Below are 23,669 nucleotides of genomic sequence, written 5' to 3'. Positions count from 1 at the left end.
TAGAAAACTCATAGAATAGGAGAAAATATCCACAATGATTATATTTCTGTAAAGAAAAATAAAATGAAAATAATAATAATCAATAGTAATAATGGGAGAAAATACAATGATTATATTTTATAAATAAAAATAAACTGAAAATAATCAGTTTACTTTTCCAATTTTAAATATTCAATTTACCATGTAACCACAGTGATTAAGACTGGGTGGTAATGGTAGAGGGACAGACATACTGATCAAGGGAACAGAACAGAGTAAGAGTCTAATATCCAGAATAAATAAAAGAACTCTTGTAATACAAAGAAAAATAACCCAATTTTAAAACAGGCAAATGATTTGAATAGACATTTCTCCACAGGAGATATAAAAATTCCAACAAGCACATAAAAAAGGTGCTCAACATCATTAGTCATTAGAAACACACAAATTAAAAGCATAATGAGATACTACTTCACACCCACAACGATGGCTATAATCAACATGATGGACAATAACAAGCATTAGTGAGAATGTGGAGAAACAGAGCCTTCCTGCATTGCTGATGGGAATGTGAACTGTGGCTGCTTTGAAAAAATAGTTTGGCAGTTTCTCTAAAAATTAAACATAGAGTACCATATGACCAGCAATTCAGCACCTAGGCGTATACCCAAGAGAACTGAAAACACATGTTCACACAAAAACTTGTATACATTGATGTTCAAAGCAGCACTTTGGCCAGAAAATGTAAATAATCCAAATGTCCATCAGCTAATGAGTAGATAAACAAACACAGAATAGAGGTACAACAGAATATTATTTGGCAATAAAAAGGAATGAAGTATTGACACCTGCTATATAGCACAGATGAATCTTGACAGCACTATACTAAGTGAGAGAAGACAGACACAAAGGCTATATATTTATTATATGATTCCATTTTTATGAAATTGTCAGAGTAGACAAGTCCATGGATATAGAAAACATGTTAACGGTTACTCAACAAAGTAAAGATGTTAATTCTTTCCAAATTGATGAACAACTCCTATCAAAATCGCAGAAAATTTTAAATAAGGTTATCACAAAATTTGTCTGAAAAGAAATCAGAATAGCTAATTTTGTAAAGAAAAATAATCAGCATAACCAATTTTAATTAATCCAGTTTACCATGTAGCTACAGTAATCAAGACTGGGCGATAATGGTAGAGGGACAAACACACTGATCAAGGGAACAGAACAGAGACCCAGCAACAGAACCACACATTTATGCCCAACTGACTTTTGACAAAAATGAACATGTAATTCAATGGAGGAAAAGTAACCATTTAAACAAACAATGCTGAACCAACTGTATACCCATAAGCAAAAAAAGTTAATCTTGATTAAGTCACACACCTTCTATAAAGATCACCTCAAATATATCATGGACTTAAATGTAAAATTTAAAACTAGAGAGTTTTTAGAAAAAAAATCATTGGGATAGGCAAAGAGTTCTTTCAGTTGATAACAGAATCATGATCCATAAAAGGAAAAACTGAAAAATTGGTCCTCATCAAAATTTAAAACTTTTGCTGGATGCAGTGGCTCATGCCTGCAATTCCAGTTACTTAGGAGGCTGGGATAGGAGCAATGTAAGTTTGAGGCCAGCCTTGTCAACCTAAAGACCTTGTCTGAAAAAATAAAAAGGGTTACTTATACTGCTCCTATCCCAGCCTCCTAAGTAACTGAGATATATAAGAAACTCTCAAAATTCAACAGCAAAAAGCCCAACAATTCAATTAGTACAGGCAAAACACATGAACAGACATCTTACCAAAGATATACAAAAGGCAAATAAGCAAATGCAATGTTCATCATCAGCAATTAGGGAAAGTAAAATTGCAATACATTACTACACACCTATGAGAATGGCTATCAGAGATAATGAACCACTTAACCAATGTGGTGGGAACATCAAATAGTATAGTGACTTTGGAAAACAGTTCAGCAATTTCTTATATCACACAAATAAACTACCATGTGACTCAGCAATTGTACTCCTGGGCAATTATGAAGACTTATGATCACTCAAAATACGTACATAAGCCAGGCAAGGAGGTACACACCTGTAATCCCAGTTACTAGGGAGGCTGAGGCAGGAGGATGATAAGTTTGAGGCCAGCCTCACCAACTTAGCAAGACTCTGTGTGGAAATAAAAAATAAAAAGAGCTGGGGATGTAGCTCAGTGGTGCAGCACCCCTGGATTCAATCCCCACAACTGCAGTAAATAAATAAATAAATCTGTATGAATGTTTATAGTACTTTCATCTGTAACAGCCCTAAAGTGGTAACAATGCAGATGGTCTTCAACAGGTAAATACCAGCCAGTAATACAAAGGAATAAACTATCAACACATGTAATAACCTGGACGAATCTTAAGAATTATGCTGAGGAAAAAAATGACAATCCAAAGGTTACTTACTATAGGTTCCCATTTATATACTATTTGTGAAACAAAATGATTGAAACAGAGAAAGATTAGTGCCTGTCAGGGGTTAAATATTTGAGTGGGAGTAGAAAGGACAACATAAGGAATCTTGGGGTGATAGAAATGTTGTGTACCTTGACTGACATGTCAATGTCAATATCACAGTTGTGACAATATAGTTTTTTAAGATGTTTCCATATAGGAAACTGGGAAAGGGGTACATGAAATCTCTCTGTATCATGTCTTACAAAATGCATGCGATTCTACAATTATCTCAGAATAAAAAGCTAATTTTAAAAAGTAGTTTAAAACTCTCAAGATATACTAGATATAGGTATTTAATATATATTATAAAAACCAACATAAGTATCTCAATATTACAAAAACTGAAATTAATTTCAGGCACTATTAGTGAATCAAATTTTAGTTATGAATTAAGAAACTGAAAAGAAAGAATGGGGTGGCATAAACACCAGTTTGATTTTCAAGAGAAAAAAAAAAAGTTACAAAGGCATAGACGAATCTAAGTATCTTAGATAAATCTCAGTTTTTACAAATTTTAATTTCAAAGCTATAAAGATTTCAGGAACAGTAGTCTTTCTCCCATATCTGGTGCTTACTTCCATATCACTTATTTCAGAAGGGTGGGCCACTATTGCAATTAAGGGGGAGGTGGGCACAAGTAAAGGAGCTCAGAGTACAAATGATAGAAGAAACAAGGCTGGGGGAAACACAGGGTGGTGAGACACTACACTAGATTTGGTACCTAACTCTCCAGTATTGACTTTCTCACTCTGCCAACAATCCTGGCTTTAGATTCTATATTGAACTCTCAGTAAACCACAAAATCTCCAGGCCACAATTTCCATCTCCTCTAAAACAGTGATAATATTTTCACCTGCCCATCAAACAGGATATTTGCAAAGATAAATATCTGTATGACAAGGAGATGTTTGAAAGAAAGGTAAAAAGAAATAGTATCTGCATTTGAAACATTTAATTGAAGTCCAGGTTATTTGAGGAAACATGCGCAATGGAAGATATTGATTTTTAAGGAGACTGCAGAAAGATAAAGACAAAATAAATGAGATCATTTAAACAAGGACAACACCCCCCTTTGCTTTCCTCAGTTGTCTTGAGGTACTGGTGGAAAATTCAGTACTGCTAAAGGTAGAGAGTCCCCCAATCCCCTAGCAAAGCCATCTTTTCAGGTAGATTTTCCACAACAGGATTTAAAGGGTAGAAAAAAAACAAACAAACAACCCAAACCTCACAAGACTGCAAATCCACCAGGATCTGGACAGCAGTCCTCATCAGGACACTGAAGGATGTGAATAGCAAAGAAATAAGTAGGAAGGTACTTGTAAACCATATTTCACCTGAACTGCAGTACAAATTAAATTTTGTCTGATATTTTAGTTACTCATTCAAGTCTGTCTGCCATCACTTGAATCTAAGCTCTTTCATTGCAAAAACCACAATCCACACTCATCTTTCTACCACCTAAAGTCCACAGTTTCACTTGTACCTTCTGTGTGAACACCAAACAGAACAAACATGCACGTGGATATTACCACCAGCTTGAAGCAATATATTTAAGGTACTTCAAAACAGAAGATGACCTCCTGATATTTACTTAGCATCAGCGCCATAACTTACTGAACAATGGTTTCCATTTCTGGGACTTCATTTTCTCAATTTCTATTATTTCTAATGTGGTAATGAAAAATGAGCTAAATTATGTAACTGCAAATTTTTACTGATAATTTGAAAAACAGTTTTCAAAGATAAGTCCTGAGCCCAAAAAGACATCAGGCAAGATAGTGAGAAACTTTTAGCTGTGATTTATACCAGTTTTGATGGGCTGCTTTCTGTCAAAAATTAGCTATTGTATTAAAAAAAAAAAATTCTAACTTTCTAATCTTTACTCACCAGTGTCCAGTCTTGACTTGACATGCTGATATTTTGGGTTCTGTGGTATCCTTTTAGTCAAATACTACAAAATAAGAAAATCCACAATTAATTGGGTTAATGTAAAGATAAAGGTGGCAAACTCAGGAAAGAGTCAGATACTTAAAAATGGGGAAAAATAATAAAATTTCATCGACTTTAAGGATGAAAGCTACTTTAGAGATCTAACCATCCCTACCATATAGAACTCTTTGCTATGGCATTTCTTCAGGTGAAGACAGTTACCTTGTTTCTGTCAAAACACATTTTGTCAAAATAATCTCAGAGCACTATGTGATAAGAATAAAAAAAAAAGCTCTTAGAAATTATCTGGGGTACTAGGGTTGTGGCTCAGCAGTAGAGTGTTAGCCTAGCACATGCAAGGCCCTGGGTTCAATCCTCAGCACCACATAAAAATAAATAAATAAAGGTATTGTGTCCAACTACAACTAAAAAATAAATAAATATTAAAAAAAAAGAAAAAGAAATTACCTTGGATTAAAGTCATCACATTATAGTGATGTTTATAGCTACACAATTTCCAATAGCCAAACTATGGAATCAGCCTAGGTGTATGAATGAAGAAAATGTGGTATGTATGTATGTATGTATATATATATATATATATATATATCCATCCAGAGGAGTTTTATTAAGCCAGAAAGAAGAATGAAATTATGTCATTTGCAGGAAAATGATGGAACTTGAGAACATTATGTTAAGTGAAATTAGCCAAACTTAGAAGGTCAAGAATTGGATGTTTTCTCTCATATGTGGAAGCTAGAGAGGAAAAAGAAAAAGGTGGGAGGGATCTCATGAAAATCAAAGGGAGATCAGTAGAGAAGAGGGACCAGAGGGAGGAAAGAGGGGAATAAAAGGGGAAATACCGGGGAATAATATTGGTCAAATTATATTGTGTGCCCATATGAGTAAACAACAACAAATCCCACCGTTATGTACAACTATAACTTACCAATAAAAATATATGGAAAAAGAAAGAAAAAAAGAAAAATATCTTGGGCTGGGGATGTAGCTCAGTGGCACAGTGCTTGCCCAGCATGTGGGAAACCCTGGGTTTCATCCCTGGTACTACAAGAAAAGAAAAGAAAAAAACTTACATTGAGCCAAAAATTGATCTCCCTTCAATTTCTTTTTAATCCACTGTTGTAACAGAGTGAATCATCTGCCCCTGCCTCAAGAAACCTGTTAAGATAATGAAAGGCAGCTATCCTGCCCCTCTTTTTTAATGTTACTCTTTTTATGAAGGCTTTGGGACACCCTCTAGATTTTATCCACAGATCATCTAAAATATAGCAGGTGGGATCTAGACCTGACCAGATGCTGTCTGGCCAGGGCCTGTGCTGGCAAACTCTGACACTGCTCCTCCAAGTCTGGGGCTCCACATGTGTCACTGCCAACAGACTGGCTCTTGTGGCAGCTGAGGCTCATCTCAGGCTCAGGATAAGTTTATGGTTAGCAAAAATGCCTGCCAGGTCTCCCTTGTGCTGTGTTTAGATAGTTAACATTTTGAATCCAAGCACAAGACATTAACCCATATTAAATTCCTGTGGTGAGTGCAAAAGCCATTAAGGAAGGGAAGGATAAAGAAAAAGGACACTACAAAATATGGCTTTTTTTATAGGTCTTTTTCTAGCCTATAAGTATGAAATTCATATGTTCAGTATAGGTAGCTGTGGAATATGAAATATGAAATTAAAACTGGATAATATCTTTCCAACTTCATCTTCTGCACATGTGCCTATTGACAGGAATGTCCCCGTAATATCTCCAGTCTTGGAGGTGTCTGCCTAGAATGCCTTTCCTCAACTTGTCTTTGGACAAAATTTATTTCCTCTGTAAAGCTGTCCAAAGTGGAATTAGGTACTTTCTTCTCCTATCCCCCAGAGTATCGATACCTGCCTGTTGGCTACAACTAGAACTTCTTCCCTACTTTAGGATTTCCTTGAAGGTTTATATTTGCCCAGGACCCAGTACATACTAAGTGTACTTACTGATATTCAGTCAATAAATGAGTATCTGAATAAAGACTGAATTATAGCCAACTATCTGGTTCCTTAGGAGAGAACATAAAAACTTAAAAAAAAAATTACACCACTTGCTTTTGAAAACAATTTATAGCATATCCTATTGGGAGGACTGCAAAATAAATTGCATACTGAGATACCTTTTCAAATGACCTACAAGCATAAAAAAAAAAAAAAAAAAGTAGGATACTTCTATGTCTGAACAAAATATCTGTTGGTCAAAGTTGTGGATTTCAGAGACCAAAAGAATTTTTAAAAACTTGTGGGGGGCACCTACAGAGAGTTATCAACTTTTAATTTTGCCAAGTAAGAACACAAAAAACAAAACCAAAGCAAAACCTTACAACTACCATCTGTTATTTTATTTTATTTTTTTAGAATTGTTTATTTTTAAATTTTTAATTTAATTTTTAGCTGATACATAAAAACATAAGCCATCTGCTATTTTTTTTTTCCCTAGTGCTGGGGATCGAACCCAGGGCCTTGCACATGCTAGGCAAGGACTGTACCACAGAGCTACATTCAGACCTGCCATCTGCTATTTTAATGCCTAAAAGGTAGAAAAGAAAAAAAAAATCCTAGAGTAAAAAGTTAAGTTCTGGGCTGGGGCTATAGCTCAGTGGTAGAGTACTTGCCTAGCATGTGTGAGGCACTGGGTTCGATCCTTAGCACCACATAAAAATAAATAAAATAAAGGTATTCTGTCCATCTATAACTACAAAAAAAATTTTTTTTAAAGTTCAGTTCTTAAGTAATATTAAAAAACTCATATGACATGGTCTTCATTTTTTGCTTCACACCTGGCAAGTAAAAGCTTTATTATGAACAGTTAGCACTGGTCCTCAGATTCTTTTTGCAAGCATTGATCTGTTTCATCCTTAGAAAAAGGTTACTGATCACTTCTCATTATGATCTGCTGTCTATAGGATAAAGTGACTATAACATCAATTCCAATTCCTTTCCATTTTCCCTAAATGAAAATGGAGATGATTCTTAAGTAATAGAAGGAAAATAAACATAAGACTGAAAAGGAAGATTTAGGACAAGTTCCCCAAAGAGAGACAATTTCATGGCAAAATGAAACAAACAGTACAGAGTCAAAGAAAGCAAATTCTAGATTTCAGTTATCTGAAGTTAAGGGACTTTTTTTTTTTTTTGGCACGCTATATTTTTATCATTTCTATACTTTATTTCCTGTTTTTACTTTTGTTTTGTTTTTCCCACCAGTTTCCTAGCAAAGCTTCTTTTGAAAAATTCCAGGCCAGTCTCTGCTGAACCAGGGGGATTTGTCCATACCTAAGCCAAAATAGCTAAGAAGTGAGGGTATCTCTGGGGACCAGGTGTGGTGGCGGCAGAATGATGAGGGGAGAGTGTGGACAGCTGCAGCCACTGAGCCCTTCCCGCCCCCGGTTTTCCCTTACATGGACTAATGAGAAATCCATATGCTGCAGAAGAAAAATGTAGTGTTTCTTTTCCATGTTCCCTTTTCAGTCCAACTTTTTTTATTGCTGATTTTCTAGTACCAACCACAACGTAAAGCTATTTGTGCTCCACTGCCAGCATGTTTACGGTACAGCCATACTTTCTTCTTTAAAATTCTTGCTTTTGGGGTGACTGCTTCTTGACCTACTGACCAACTGGCTTTATTTCGATGACATAAACAGGCTGGAATGGTGGAAAGGAAAGAGCTGTAAAAAGCAGCTGTTTCAAGGAAGACTATTCATTCCTTCAACAAAGACTTATTGAGCACCAGCCATTCACTTACTGAATGCCCACCAAGAGCAGACCCCTATGCTGAGGACACATTCAGCTGTCACTGACTTCTGGATACACTTACGTCAGACAGTGGGGTGAACAAGGAGAGGGAAGCAGGGGTGTGATGGGAGCACAAAAATGGTACCTAATCCAGATTAAGTGTCAAGAACCATTTCCTGAAAGGATGCCTTCTGTGCTAAATTCTGAGGACCCAAGTTTTTTCAAGTACACAGAGCAGTGGGTGGGAGACAGGGCCTGGCAGAGAGAAAAGCCTGGGCAAGTAAACAGATAGAGAAGGTATGGACAGCTTTAAGAAAGCTAATGGCAACTGGTAGACCTGGAACACTGGGGGTAGTGTGAGGATGAATGACGCTGGAGAGGCAGGCAGGAGCAGATCACAAAGGGCCTTGTATACAGGCTAACAAATTTGGATTTTTATCCTGTGGATCAGTAGGTCTTAAACAGGTGCACTTTTGCCCAGGAACATTTGTTAATGTCTAGAGACACTTTGGGTTGTCACAACTGGGTGTTGGGGGTTGCAGTTATTATCTTGTGGGTAAAGGTCAAGGATACTGCTGAATATTCAATAATGGACAGAACAGCCCTCATAACAAAGCAATAGCCTAAATGTCAATAATGCCAAAGTTAAGAAACCCAAGAGAAGATGATGGGGAATCACTGAAAGTTTAGGGATCAGTGATGAGATTATATTTCCTTTTTTTTTTTTTTTTAACAAGCTCACTCTGGCGGCAATTTGGAAAATTTGCTTGTAGTCAAGAAGGGAGGCAGTCAAGAAAATCAGGTGGGAGGGTATTGTGCTAAGAGGAATTCTGGTCCTGAGAAAGTGGCAGTAGAGATGAATAGAAACCATCTCAAGAAACATTTAAAATGTTGAATCAAAACAATGGTTAATGGCCTGTTATAACAAAAGGACAGTGGTACCATGCCCCCAACAAGGGAGTTGAAGAGGAAGCATATATGGAAAAACATGGTATGTGCAGTTTAGGGCATGAACAGTATAAGATAACTGTAGGTTATCTAAAATGGAAGTGTCTAGTTGGCTATATAGATCTGGAAATCAGGAGATGGATGTAGTCTATGAAAAAAAAAGATATGGGAGTTATCAGCTTTAGGCAACTGAAGAAATCATGATAATGGCCAAAACCCACTCTAGAAAAAGTATAAACTGAGAAGAAAAACCCCAACATTGAAGGTTAGGTGGATAAGAGGCAACTTCTGAGACTCAGAAGAGGCCATAAGAAAGTGGGTCATGAAAACTTAAGAAGAGCTGCAGAAAGAAGGGAGGGGTCAACAGGGAATAAAGCTGTCACGTCAGAGAACAAGAGGTCAAGCATGAACAGGTGAACAACAATGAGGGTCAAGTAAAGAACAACAGAAAGGTGAATTTGGATTTAGCAAAACAGGACATTGTAGATGGCCCTGATGACAGCAGTTATGGTAAATTGATAAGGGCAGATGCAAAAACAGCAGGTCCCCTGTATGAGAGGGGAGGAAGGAAAGAAAAGGATGGTAAATAGACAGATGGTCTTTTTGTTTTTTTCCCCAGTCCAAGAGCTAAGGGATAATCTTTGTTGTTGTTTTCTTTAAGACAGAAAGAGAGAGAAATTAATTTGAGAATGTTTATAGGTTAATGAGCAGAGGTTCAGGTAGAAGAGAAAGCTTTGGATATATTTAAAATAAAATAAAAATTTAAGATAAGTAGTCATAATGAAGTTCATCAAGAAGAATCAGGAAGTTAAGTTGATGTTTGTGGTATTATTGCAGGTTCTTTGAGAACAACTGAAAATGTCAAAGACCCTGTAACGGCTACATCTCTAGGGAGGGTCAAATGATACGTAATATCCTCCCTGTGTACCTTCCTTACCCAGCTACTCCACTTCTTCTGACTCTTGAAACCAAGCACAAACATGTCTCCTAGGAATTCTCCTTTAAAAGGGCCCAGTTAGAGGGAAATATCTTCCCTGCCTAGATTTTACTTCTCCTTGTGCCATTCACACATCTCACTCCCTGCATTTCCAACAGGGGCTCAATCTTGTACATCTCTGTACTTGCTACAAAGCCTTGTACTAGTAAAAAAGCAGTAAGTACCTGCCAAATGAAGACCTGAACAACATCAGTGTGCATGCTGGTGCCTATGTAGGTACACAGACACCAGGGGCTCTGGAAATCTGAAAGGAGATGGCTCATACATTGTAGAGTGAGAAGAGAGTTTACAGAAGAGTGGGCACTGAAGCTGTGTTTCAGGGTTGAACTTCTGTGGATAAAAAGATGGGGAAGAAGGATGGAAAAAGCACTCCAAGTGCATTTTTCAAGATGGCCACAAAAAAATTTCCCATCCTAGTGTGATGTTACCTTCTTCCTATTGAGTAGTGGAACCTATGTTTCCTCTGTAGAATTTGGGTGGGTCTGGGACTGTGACGGAAGTGATATCATGTGACTTCTGAGGCTAGATCATAAAAGAAGTACCGCTTCTACCTGGTTCTCTCAGACACTTGCTCTTGGAATTCAGTGATCATGTGATAGGAAAGGCCACACCACACAGAAAAGCCCATTGAGTGGCCAATAGACAACAATAACACTATACTTGTGAATGAAGACATTTTCAAAGTAAGTTAGCTCCAGTTCCCATCTGTCTGCAAAACCACATGAGAGATTCCAAGTGAGAACCACCTAGCTGAGACCAGTGAATTTTCAGAACCATGAGGGATAATAGTAAAATGATGGTTTCTTTTTTAAAATAGGGAAATTGTTCAAAAGAAATCAATATATAATTAGAACATCATTCCACCCTGATTATTCTCTAGCTAAGCTTCTTAGGAATAATAATGTACATTGCATATCTGCCCTTCTCTTCAGTCCATTATAGTGCTGCTCACTGAGGATTCTACCGCAGCTACCCAACATCTGATCCACTATTTGATGAATATAATGGATACTCTTCAGAGTGTAACTTATTTTTCTATACCACATGACACTGACATATATCCCCACTTTCTTCAGTTTCCACTCCCTTGGCTTTGGCGGTATTCTCTGATTCTCTAATGACATACAGATCATTTCTCTGTCAGCCACTTAATTACTGTGCTCCCCAGGATTCCACCTTCTCAATCAATAGGTTCTCTGTGAGCCAAACACTTAGGCTTATTTCCATTTATAGGCATCTAATTTCTGATTTGTGAACTTTCAGCCTTGACTTCTCTCAGCTTCAGAGATAGATAGATAGATCTCAATCATACATATTCATCCACTTATTTGACAAATATTTATGAAATACTATTGTGTGCAGGTAATGAGACAATGCAGCAGATGAGGTCCCTATCCTATGTTCTTGTAAGTATGCCAGAAAGCAAACTAGTAAATACAATAATTACAGATGACCTATACTGGGCAAAGAGAGCAGACTAAATTAAAGCATTTTATTTCACTCCTACCCAAAACCTTTACTGAAAGGATATTATTATCTTTCAGTATTACACCCACCCACCCAAAATCAAACAGAGTGGGAGAAGTGACAGCAGTAGAACACTAGATTCTTGAACTCTAGAAAGCAGATCAACAAGTGAAAATGCTTGATGTACTCAGGATAACCGAAGACTAAGAAGGAACAGGGAAAGAAGCCAAGAACAAGTCTTAAAAGGCTGAGGAGTTGACAGACTCAGGCACCTCCAGAAGTGGGGAGTAAAAGAAGTGGCTGAAAGGACTGGTGGAAGCCTATTTGAGAAGCAGCTGGATCTCCAAATCCCTCTCTCCTCTGTGCTACTGAGTGACTGCCCGGTGCCCATCCTAGCAGACGTCTATTGATTTATTTCCTGGAAAGGATTTCTGGAGTGGGAGGTCTCTACACAGTAGAAGGCAGAGATATCTTTATTGAAAATGAGAGGAATAAGTGAATGGTGCGCATTAGTGTTGAGATTTAATCTCTAGGTATAATCCCACCAGGCATCCATCTAGGTTTTTACTCTCAGGAAACCAGAGGAATTTTCTGGAGAATTTGACCAGGCACAGAGGAAAGGCTGAGAGTGCAGAGTTGAAAGGGGGAATTCCTAAATCACAGCTTAGTGATATTGTTCTATAATAAAGCTCACCATTTGCAAGCCTCTCCCCAATATACAAAGACCTCAACCACCTTTTAAAATATTTTACTCAAAGAGCAAACAGATCGGGGGAGCGAGGAGCAGAGGGAATAGCAAGATATTAGGAAATAAGATTGATTAAGTTATGTTCTGTCCATATATAAAGAGAACAGAACAAATTTCTTTTTTTTCCTTTTTTTTTTTTTAAAGAGAGAGAGAGAGAGAGAGAATTTTTTTTTAATGTTTATTTTTTAGTTTTCGGCGGACACAACATCATTGTTTGTATATGATGCTGAGGATCGAACCCCGGAGGCACACATGCCAGGCGAGGGCGCTACCACTTGAGCCACATCCCCAGCCCACAAATTTCACTATTATGTATAAGAATAATGCACCATTTAAATAAAAAAATAAATCTCCTACTCAAAAACACAAATTAATAACTGAGAACTAAAAGAAGCCTGAGATCATTATCTCTTATCCAATAGAATTAATAGAACTAGGGTCCTTATAAGAAGAGACAACAACGAACTCCCTCTCCCCTCACCTTCACTGTGAGCACATTTACAAGCCAGGAAGAGAGTCCTCACCAGAAACTGGACTCAGTGGGCACCTTATCTTGATCTTTTAGACTCCAGAACTATGAAAAATAAATTTCTGCTGCTTAAGCCACCCAGTCTATGGTATTTTGTTATGGCAATCTAAGCTGATTGATACAAAAACAAAAAGAAAAACAGATATTTGGAGGAAACAGAGACTATACAGGGGAAAAACATTTTTAAAAGCTATTATTAGTTGGAGCAAGGTACAGTGGCCCACACCTGAAATCCTAGTAACTTGGGAGGCTGAGGCTGGTGAACAGCAAGTTCAAGGTCAACCTGGGCAACTCAGTGAGACCCTACTCAAAAGAAAATAAAAGGGTTGGGGGTGTGGCCCAGTGTAGAGATCCTCTGGGCTCAATCCCAGTACTGCAAAAACAAACCAACCAGGGCTGGGGTTGTGGCTCAGCGGTAGAGCGTTAGCCTAGCACATGCGAGGCCCTGGGTTCGATCCTCAGCACCACATAAAAATAAATAAATAACATAAAGGTATTGTGTCCAACTATAATTAAAAAAACAAAACAAAAAATACCCTAATCAATACTATCTAATACTATCCTTTGTTGACCTATTCCTGGATCTCAGCACCCAAAAGGGGAAATGCATATATATATGTGTGTGTGTGTGTGTGTGTGTGTGTATATATATATATATATATATATATATATATATATACATATATATATATTCATATAATGTATCATCAGAGAAATGAAAACAGCATATCCAGACAAAAATGTATATATGAATATTCACTGTAGCATTATTCATAGCCCCAAAATGGAAACAATCCAAATGTCCATCAATAGAACAGATAAACAAAAAGAGGTTATATCTATGTGATAGAATATTACTCAGCAATAAATGGAATGAAGTACTGATGAATGAAATGACAAGAACAAATCTTAAATATCATGCTAAGTGGAAGAAGGCAGTTACAAAGGACCATTTTTCATGATTTCTTTTATATGAAATATCTAGACTAGAAAACTAGATTAGTGATTTCCACAACTGGGTGGGAAGGAGTGATGGGAGCATTGACGCCAGCTAGAGGTTACAGTATTTCTTTTGGGGGTGATAACAATGTTCTAAAATTAACTCTAGTGATGACTGCACATCTTTATAGATCATTAAAAGGAGTAAATTTAAATTATTTGAATTACCATCTCTATAAAGCTGCTACTATAAAAAATTAAACCGTAATCTGGGTGCTGAGATAGGAGGATCACGAATTCAAAGCCAGCCTCAGCAATTTTAGTGAGGCGCTAAGCAACTCAGTGAGACCTTGTCTCTAAAATACAAAATGGGGCTAGGGATGTGGCTCAGTGGCCAAGTGCTCCTGTGGGGTCAAGTGCCACCCACCCCCCAAAAATAAAATTTAAATAGTAAAAAGAGAAAAATATTAAACCCTTTTTCTTTCAAAAACAGCCTTTCTACAGGATTTTTAAAACTACAGGGGCTGGGGATGTGGCTCAAGCGGTAGCGCGCTCGCCTGGCATGTGTGCGGCCCGGGTTCCATCCTCAGCACCACATATAAACAAAGATGTTGTGTCCACCAAAAACTAAAAAAATAAATAAATAAATATTAAAATTCTCTCTCTCTCTCCTAAAAAAAAAAAAAAATACTACAGCCAGGTACACTGATACACTCTTGTAATCTCAGTGACTCACAAGGTTAAGGCAGAAGAATTGGAAGACAGAGACCACCCTGGGCAACTTAGTGAGATCCCAACTTGAATAAAAAATTAAAAAGTACTCAGGATATAGCTTGATGGTAGAGCACTCCTGGGTTCAATCCCCAACACACACACACAACACACACACACACACAAAAAAAAAAAAAAAAAAAGGAAAGAAAGAAACAACATTAAGCTACAGACCAGGAGAAATTATTTGCAAAGCACACATCCAATATAGAACTAGTATCTCAAACATAAAAAGAGCTCTCAAAACTCAACAATAAAAATGTTCACTGGTGGGGGGAAGAACAGAGGTAACTTGGACTAGACCGAGGGGAGTGAGGAGAGGGGAGGGGGTATGGGGGTAGAAATTATAGCAGAATGAATCGGACATTATTACCCTATGTGCATATATGATTACATGACCTATGTAACTCTACATCGTTTGACCAGATGAAAGAGAAGTTGTACTCAACATTTAAGTATGACGTGTTAAAATGCATTCTGCTGTCATGTATATATAAATATTTTTAAAATGTTCATTACATCAGTATTTATAACAGCAAAAGGTCAGAAACAACCTAAAAGACCACCATGGAGGAATGAATAAATAAAATGCTACATTACTGTACGGCAGTTAAAAGTTTTAAAGTAGACATATCCATCTATATGGATGGAATTCAAACATAATTTGCATGACAAAAGTTGTAAAGATAAATAGCATAATACTTTTACTATGTTTAAGCACAGAAAATAATGTTGTATGCCATATAAGAAAAATAAAGCCTGTAAATTGGAAAGATACACATTAAATGCATGGGAGCAGATGTCTATGGTGAAGGGAGAAGAATGGAAGGTAAAAATAATAAGAACTAAAATTAGCTATAACTGGAGACTATGAAGAATTAAATATCAATCCATTTGCACAAATTAGGTTTAATATAACCAGAAAAAAAAAACAAACAAATGATTAATACTATGATATGACCATATCAAGTACTTAGGTAAGAGTTAAAAGAAAATAATTAAGTTGAGCTATAGTTTTATAACATGGAAAGATATCCAAGATATATTAAGTGAAAAAAAAAACAAGTCAAATAACCATATGTATAATATTATAACATTTATGTAAAACAAAATTACAATATAAAACTCGTTCTACACACACACACACACACACACACACACACATACACACCAACTTTCTCTGGGCAAATGGAAACATTGTGAATAGTGATATAAAAAAAAATTCTTACATTAGTCATAAAAAACATAGAATAAAGTAAAGGCAAAAACTCTAGGAAAAACAAAGAAACATAAGAAAGGACAAGTAATCTCAATGATTATTTCTGAAATAATATTTACACAGTCACCACCACCAGCAACACTGACAACATCAAACGTTGTAAAACCAAGATTTTACAAAATGAGGATATCTCATACACTGTTGGTAGAAACAGTATATAGTCTCTCTGGAAAATAGTTAGGCAATTTCTAATAAAACTAAACTTATGCTTACCTTACAACCTAGCAATCATACTCCTGGGTGTCTATCCCAGAAAAAGAACTACACCCAATGTTGGTATAGTTATTTTAAAAGCCCCAAACTGAAAACAACCAAAATGTTCTAAAACAGAATCCCTAAAAATTAAAAACATATTGGCAGAAATTAAAAACAATAAAAGGATTAGTAGATAAAGTTAACCTCTTGAAAAAAAGCAAAAAAGACAAATATAAGGGGAATAGGAAATAAAAGTGAAGAATAAAAATTAAAGAACCAGCAATACACATGCAATATCAGAATAATGAATTTAAGACAAAGGATGGAGAAAATGGGAGTTCCTCATTTAGATGGTCATCCATCACTCTCCCAAAGCTAATCAAGGAGTGTCCATGATTTTACCCCGTTAGTAGGCTTTTCATTGCTATAGTCAACACTCGGCAGAAAGAACTTAAAGAAGGTTTTCTTTGGGCTCACTGTTGCAGAGGTTTCAGTCCTTAGTCAGACGGCTCCAAGGCTGAAACATGGTGGAAGGATGTGGTGGAGGAAAGTTGCTAAGCTCCTTGCAGCCAAAAGCAGGGAGGAGGGGCTTGGGACAAGATACAGTCTCCATGGACAAGCTCCCAACCAAGCCCCACCTGTTTACAGTTTCTACCACCTTCCAGTAGTCCACTCAGTTATCAATGGATTAATCCACCAATAAATCAGAGCCTTCATAATTCAATCAATTCCCAAAACACCTGACCTCCGAACATGGCTTCACTGGGGACAAAGACTTCAATACATAAGACTTTGGGGGCATTCCAGATACAAACCATAATATGCCCCTTAAATATTGCTCCCCAATTCTGTCTCCAGTTTCAGTGGCCTCAGTTTAGATCTGTATCAAATAACCTATCAAATCACCAATCTCCCTATCTCTAGTCCTGGCCTCCACAAATCCATTCTCCTTTGTGAGGTTACAGTCATCTGACCATGTAAATACCCATGTCACTCCTTACTAAAACTTTTCAAATTCTGACCAGCAGGTAAGAGAATTAATTATGTGGCAAACTACTACTCTCTAGTAGTCTGGTAATCTACCCCCTTACTCCCCAGAGACATTTCTTACTAACATTATTTTTTTTTGACAAACCATAATTGTATATATTTATAGGGCACAATTTGATGCATGGGCAACACACACACACACACACACACACACAGTGGAATGATTAAATCAATCTAATTAACCTATCCAATACCTCAATTTTTTTGTGGTGAGACATTGAAATTCACTCGTGGCTGTTTGAAATATATACAATATATTAAATGTAGACATTCTGTTGTGCAATAGATCTCAAAACTTTAGTCCTCCTAACTGAAACTTTGTACCCTTTGACCAACATCTCCCCACCCCACCTCCCAACCCCAGCTTTTGGTGACACTATTCTACTCTCTACTTCTGAGTTGGATTTTTTTAGATTTCACATGTGAGATTATACAGTATTTAGACTAAGTTAGATTTACTAATTGATCATGGTGTTCTGCACAGCCTGAACTCAGCCTTTCTCAACACTGTACCAAGGATTCACCGAGATGAAAGGATTGCAACTCGCCTTTGGGATAAAGGCTAAGAACTTTAGCAAGACATAGAAGACCCCTCCCAACTTTAGTCTCTATAGACTCCTGCAGGGGACTGTTCAGAGCTCAATACTCAACTGTTTGCTCAAGCTGTTCTACCAGGGATGCTTTTTCACCTTGAAATGCCCAGGACCCTTCTCTCATTTCCTCCCTTGGTCTTATGTGTATTAAAATCTTGTTTACAGATCTCCTTGAGACTGACTTCCTAAAGGGCGGAGGCCTCGTCTTGTTCTCTAAGTCTAGCACCTACTGCATGGTAGGCATCTAATATTTGTTGACCCTAGATGGACACGAATGCAGCAAAGCACTTAGGGTGAGATAGATGAAGAAGTTAGAGGTCCTAGGGAAGGTGGGGGGAACTAATTCCCTGTTTAGTCCCCTTTTCCAATGGGTTGGTCTGCTTGTTTCTGCTCTTCCTGTACCAACACCATTAAATGACGGCTCCCTTTCCTCTGGTTTCTCTAGCGCTCAGAGCTTCCTTTGTATTTCACTAGTTTTGCACTGTCACTCCTAGATTGTAATCCCTTTGAAGGTAGGGGCTGTGACTTTATGTACTTCGCTCCTCGCGGCGACAAACCATATTTGGACGTCCAGTCCATACTTGGGGACTGTCACCACCAGACGCTAAACATGGCCTGGAGCCCCAGGCCTTCCCCCGCCCCGGGCCCTGAGCTCCGACCCCTCCTCACGCCGGCCGCTTCCCGCCTTCCGGGCGGCGGAAGTAGCTGTCTGGTCGTCCCTGTCCACGTGGTGCCTTTTCCGGTGCGCCCGCCCCGTCCGGCTCTGAGGTCCGGACCTGGCCCTCACCTCAGGATTCCCAATGTGCCTCCGGAAAGACATATTTGCTCCAACCGACCACGCTCGGGGTTCTAGCCTCACGGGTTGCCTCTAACCCTAGCTTTCAACCCCTACCCCGACCTCGCTCAGCCGCCTCCCTATAATCTCTTCTCCGATTGGCCTGTCTTCTCAGGCCAGCCAATGGCTGCTCCGCTTACTGTCTCAGTTCAGGGTCGTGTGAGAGCGAGACTCCATCAATGGTTGCTAAGGACTACGCGGGACGCCAGCTAGCCCGGCCTTTTGTGCTTGGGTGCAGGACCGCGAGCTCCAGCCTTAGCGCGGGAAGTGGGGTTCCGGGCGGGGGCCGGAGGGAGCAGATTGGCGCCTGCGCAGTTCCCAAGACGGGGGAGGGTTTCGATAGTGGGGAGCGAAGGGGCGTTTTAGCTGATGGGGGAGCAGGAATGCAGCACGGGACGCACCTCCTTGGAGCCCACTCCCCGCTCTTAAGGCCATTCTAATCAAACATCTGGGCTATCCCTCCCCAATAGGGAATACGTTATGAAGCAGGAATGAGAGTATATAGTTTATTGTTTTCAGGTTAAGTTATTATGCAAATTATGCAAAATATCATGAGTAAATACAGTAATTATTGTTGCTTTAAAAGCTTTTACGCTAGCGAAAGAACGGCAGCTTTAATTGCAAAGCACACACACCATTCAGTGGCTCATCATTCATTTAACAAGTATTTAATAAGCACCTTATGAGAAAAGCTGCAGTAGGTTTTGTGGAGGATGGGAAGATGACTAAAACCCAATCCCGTCGTCATGGAAACCATTGTGACTCCTGCCATCAGCCACCACCTGTTCTCATTCCAGATCTGAAAATTAAGTCCTAGCACCTTTACAAAACAATTACGCACACAGTTTGACTTGGCTCTTAAATGTCCCACCAAATCCATCAAAATTATTATTTCCTTTTACATGGAAGGAGCAACACAGTAACCCTTTGTCCTTTGCTCTAAGCTGTTTTTTCCAGGAATGGAGAAAGATTACCCTGAGCTGTTCATATTCACTGGTTCTCTGAATAATAGCATACATATGAGCCACTTCAGGGTCTATGCAGATGACCCATTCAACAATGTGGTCTCGCATGTCCCTGTCCTCTCAGGTCCTTCAGCAACCCATTCTTAGGGCCATACCTTCGATGGAGTAGCCATTCAGAGCTGTTTGATCTCCAGGGTCTTGAACTATGGTCACAGCTGCTTCTTGAACTGCATTCACTCTTTCATACTTAATCAAACTTCCCTAATGTTCTCTGGTGTTTATCATGATTCCTTTTGGATCCTTTAGCATCTCTAAAAGTTCCAGTCTCTCATTCTTCCACTACAATAAGGAAGGATTTGGGGTTGCAAAAAACTGGAAAGGTGGGAGGTGAGGAGGATACTCATTTAGAATCATAGCAAACAGAAGCTTCCAGACAAATTACTATTTAGAATACACTGCTTACCTAGAATGTTTTGGGGGTGCTTGGAGATTATGAGTAGAATAAACAGGAAAAAGCAGAAAGAAGATAATAAGTGACTAAGGGGTGATGAGAAAGAGAAAAGGAGAGACTTAAAAGATATTTGTAGGCAAATAAACATGAGAAAACAGAGGGGACAAGGAATAAGAAGGTATCGAGGATGACTATAATTTTCTTACTTGGAAGACTGAGTAAATGGATGGTAATGCAATAATCAAGTAAAAGGACAATGGTCAAGAGGCTAAAAAGCCCATTTAGCTTCTGTTCACTGTTAGGCTCACTCCTTTGTACAAGTGTTTGGGTTCCTCTTTGGTTCCGAGGGTATGGGAATATCAGGTTCATTGACCTTTACAGTCATAATGGTTGTCAAACTGGGGCTGCATACGAAGCATACGGAGAGAGAATGGGAATGTGAGTTCTTGAATCTGTGCTGTGTGTGAAGGTATAGCAATTCACATTCACATTCCCTGCTCCCACCCTTTGAATCTTTTGCAAAAGGGTTCAATAGCCATGCATTGAAATACTCTGCTCCAGAAGAGCCACCTATTTCCTTCACATTTTGTTTCAGAGAAATCTTTGGAAAGTTTAAAGGTATAACCTAAAGGCTTTTAACATCATGATTCCTTTTGGATCCTTCCATGCCCAAACTGGATCAATATTAAAGTGATTACCCTCAATAGGGGGAAAAAAATAGGTACATGATGAAGATTATAATCCATAGAATAAAAACATTAAATAAACATATGAAAAAGTATCTAATAATTACAGAAATACAAAGAAAAATGCTAGATCTATTTTCCAACTAACAAATGAACAAAGGGTATTTTTCTCTCTTCTTTTTGATGGTAAGGCTCAGTGTTCACTAATGATTTATGAAACAAACACACTTGTTCACTATTAGTGTGAATATAAAGAATATGACCATCTTGAAAAGCAATCTGAGAGTGGGTATTAAAAAGTCCTCAATTCTTGTCAAGTCCTAATAGAGCACCTGGAACACAAACATAATAAATAAACCAATTTCTTGTCTTAAAAAAAAAAAAAAGTCCTGGGGCTGGGGATGTGGCTCAAGCGGTGGCGCGCTCGCCTGGCATGCGTGCGGCCCGGGTTCGATCCTCAGCACCACATACAAACAAAGATGTTGTGTCCACCAATAAATAAATATTTAAAAAAAAAAAGTCCTCAATTCTTAATATTCCAAGAATTTCTCCAAAGGAAATTATCAGACTGATGTTCAGGGATCATACCCATAGATGTTCATTGGAATCTGTTTTGAAATGATAAAAAATTGAATCAACCTAATTGATCATCTAGTAAAAATGGTTAAAATGGCATATAAATAAAAAACAATCTTACGGACCCATGAAAACATTTTGTCTCAAGGATTAATTAAGGAATGGTATAGTATATGTTCCTGGTATAGTAACTGAAAGAGGATGGGGCAACTTTTTAAAAATGTAATATGATGCCAGATTTTCAAGCAGAAAAAGTATAGGTATGCACATGGAAAAATTGAAAAAAAAATTTAAATATAAACCATCTCTAGGTTTTGGATATGGGTATTTATTTTATTTTTAATACTTTTATGTATTTCACAGATTTTCTTCAGTGACTGTGAATTCAGTCTATACTTTAAAAATCACATTTTCCCTCTAAGAAACAAAAAAACCTGATGCAGAGTTCAGTCTGGAAACTGTCTAAGGCTTTTGTCTGGGCTGATTTAGAGCAGAGCTGAATTCCGAGTAATTCCTCTATGTGAAGTGCTGCAGTTCTTGGCAGTAAAAGACTCTCCAGGCACTTGAACGAGATCCTTGCAATCAGAGTCGTGATTGCTAAGAGGTTCAAGCTTTGTTTGTAAGAGAAGAAGTTCTGATTCTTTTCTTTAAAAGTTCCTACTTCCACTGATTAATCTTATTTTTCCTGAAGTTAGAAGTGCTCTTGTGAACTTCCATTTGTTTGATGTCTTCTTTTTAACCCTGTATGGGTTCCTGAAAGCTTTTGGTCTCTGTAGAACTTGGGAGGAGCCCCAGGTAGGTCTTAGTGGTCAATGTAAGGCTACTTTGTGTTTTAGGTGCTTCTGATCTGGTCAATTCCTAGCCTCCCCTACCTAGAACTAAATGAGCACTTTGGTGTCAAGCAGGCTGGACGTTTCCCATGCCTCAAATCCTCTGGACCGTCCATCTTGGATCCCTATGCTTGTCCAGTCTCATCATCTCCACCCAATTAGCTCTCCATCCCTCCACCCTTGGGTGTCAAGCGTGGTTTCCTGACTAAAGCCCAGCACCCTCCCCTCAGGCCTGTCTCATGATGTTACTTGTTGGATATGAGCCTTGGCTCCTTTTCTTGGCTTCATTTACCCTCATTTCCTAAGTGACATGTACTTCCAGATGATTAAGGAGACAATTCTGCTCAATCCAGTCCAACCCTAGGGTCATTCCCTTGGCCCCCAAAATGAAACTGCAGCTGAGGCAGGCCTGGAAGTGAACCCAAAGATGTGCAGGCTCATCCTGTCTTGAAGTCCCTCTGCCGGTGATAACAAGTTGGTGTCATTCTCCTGGTGGTGAGATGCATTCAAGGGATGAGCATACCCACCTCTGAGTAGGTGACTGGGCCTTTCCTCCCTCCGGCTTATGCTAGAAGTGCTGAGTCTGGACCCAAAGGCCTCAATCATCCCTTCATCTCCTCACAGGGGAGATGGTATTACGTTCTAATGAAACTAATAAATTGAAATAATTGACATTATGGGTGCTTTTTTTTTGTGGGGTCAGCATTCCTACTCATGCAGTTCTACAGCTACTTCTACAGGCATCTTAATTTGTTTCTGTTGCTATAACAAAATACCTGAGATCAGGTAATTTATAAAGAATTGAGGCAGATTTAGGTCAGAGTTCTGGAGGCTGGGAAGTCCTGGAACATAGTGTCATCATCTGCTTGGCTCCTGGTGAGGACCTTCTTGCTGGATCATAACATGGCAGAGGGCATCACATGGCAAGATAGAGCAATCTTGCCAAGAGAAGTCACTTTTAAAACAAAGTCGTTTCCTTAATAACCCATCAATCTATCAACCCATTGATCTCTGAATGGATTGATCCACTCTTAAGGACAGAGTCTTTATCACCTAATCACCTCACACAGGTTCCTCCTCCAACTAATTTTAGCATATGAATTTGGGGATTAAGTCGCCAACCCATAAAATTTGGGGGATGCATTCAAACATAGCAGTGGGCTACAGGGAATGCCTGGCTATGGTAGAAGGGATATACCTGGTGTCCTCTCTCTGGAGATCCAAGATCTCCCTGACCACCTGAGATGGAGCCCAGAGCATTTGGTTGTCCTATGTCATATTCCAGCTTTTGGCCTGGGCTTTGCAAGAATAATATTCTGCCTTAGATCCATTTTGTCTCTGAAGAACCGACCTGGGTCTCAGGATGATCTTCCTTGAGGACATGAAGGAGGAATGAGGTTGGGAGGTACCTGTCACACTCTGGACACAGCGGACAGAGGGGACACAGTGGAGAGCCGGTGCCCTAGGAAAAGGCCAGCGAGTGTGGATGAAGCGTGTCAGATGTCAGATCATCAATTTTTCAAAACAATTTAGAAACTTAGGTTTTTATGTGAAACTACAGGCCACTAATGTACAACCACTGTGCTAAACTCTGCAAATATGATTCCTGTTTTTC

General features: G+C 38.6%; 1 protein-coding gene across 4 annotated transcripts in view; it reads right to left on the bottom strand.

Annotated features, from left to right (window-relative positions):
• Window positions 1-18,610, bottom strand: part of Cep41 (centrosomal protein 41) — a 42,530-nt gene extending 23,920 nt beyond the window's left edge. Inside the window, exons 1-3 of one of the 4 annotated variants that reach the window (XM_077110461.1) lie at window positions 18,499-18,569; window positions 5,369-5,484; window positions 4,378-4,441 (exon numbers count right to left, since the gene is read on the bottom strand). In XM_077110461.1, the coding sequence (XP_076966576.1) occupies window positions 4,378-4,441; window positions 5,369-5,476 (172 nt within the window). In that variant the 5' untranslated portion in view covers window positions 5,477-5,484; window positions 18,499-18,569. Of the gene's footprint in view, window positions 1-2,081; window positions 2,134-4,377; window positions 4,442-5,368; window positions 5,485-18,498 lie in introns of those variants that run through there. The other 3 variants (XM_076860405.2, XM_076860426.2, XM_076860416.2) reach the window with 3 other exon arrangements.
• Window positions 18,611-23,669: the final 5,059 nt, after the last annotated feature.

The sequence above is a fragment of the Callospermophilus lateralis genome, chromosome 1, assembly GCF_048772815.1.
Source record: "Callospermophilus lateralis isolate mCalLat2 chromosome 1, mCalLat2.hap1, whole genome shotgun sequence".
In the NCBI taxonomy this organism is placed as follows: Eukaryota; Metazoa; Chordata; class Mammalia; order Rodentia; family Sciuridae; genus Callospermophilus; species Callospermophilus lateralis.
This window is presented reverse-complemented; position numbering and strand designations above follow the sequence as displayed.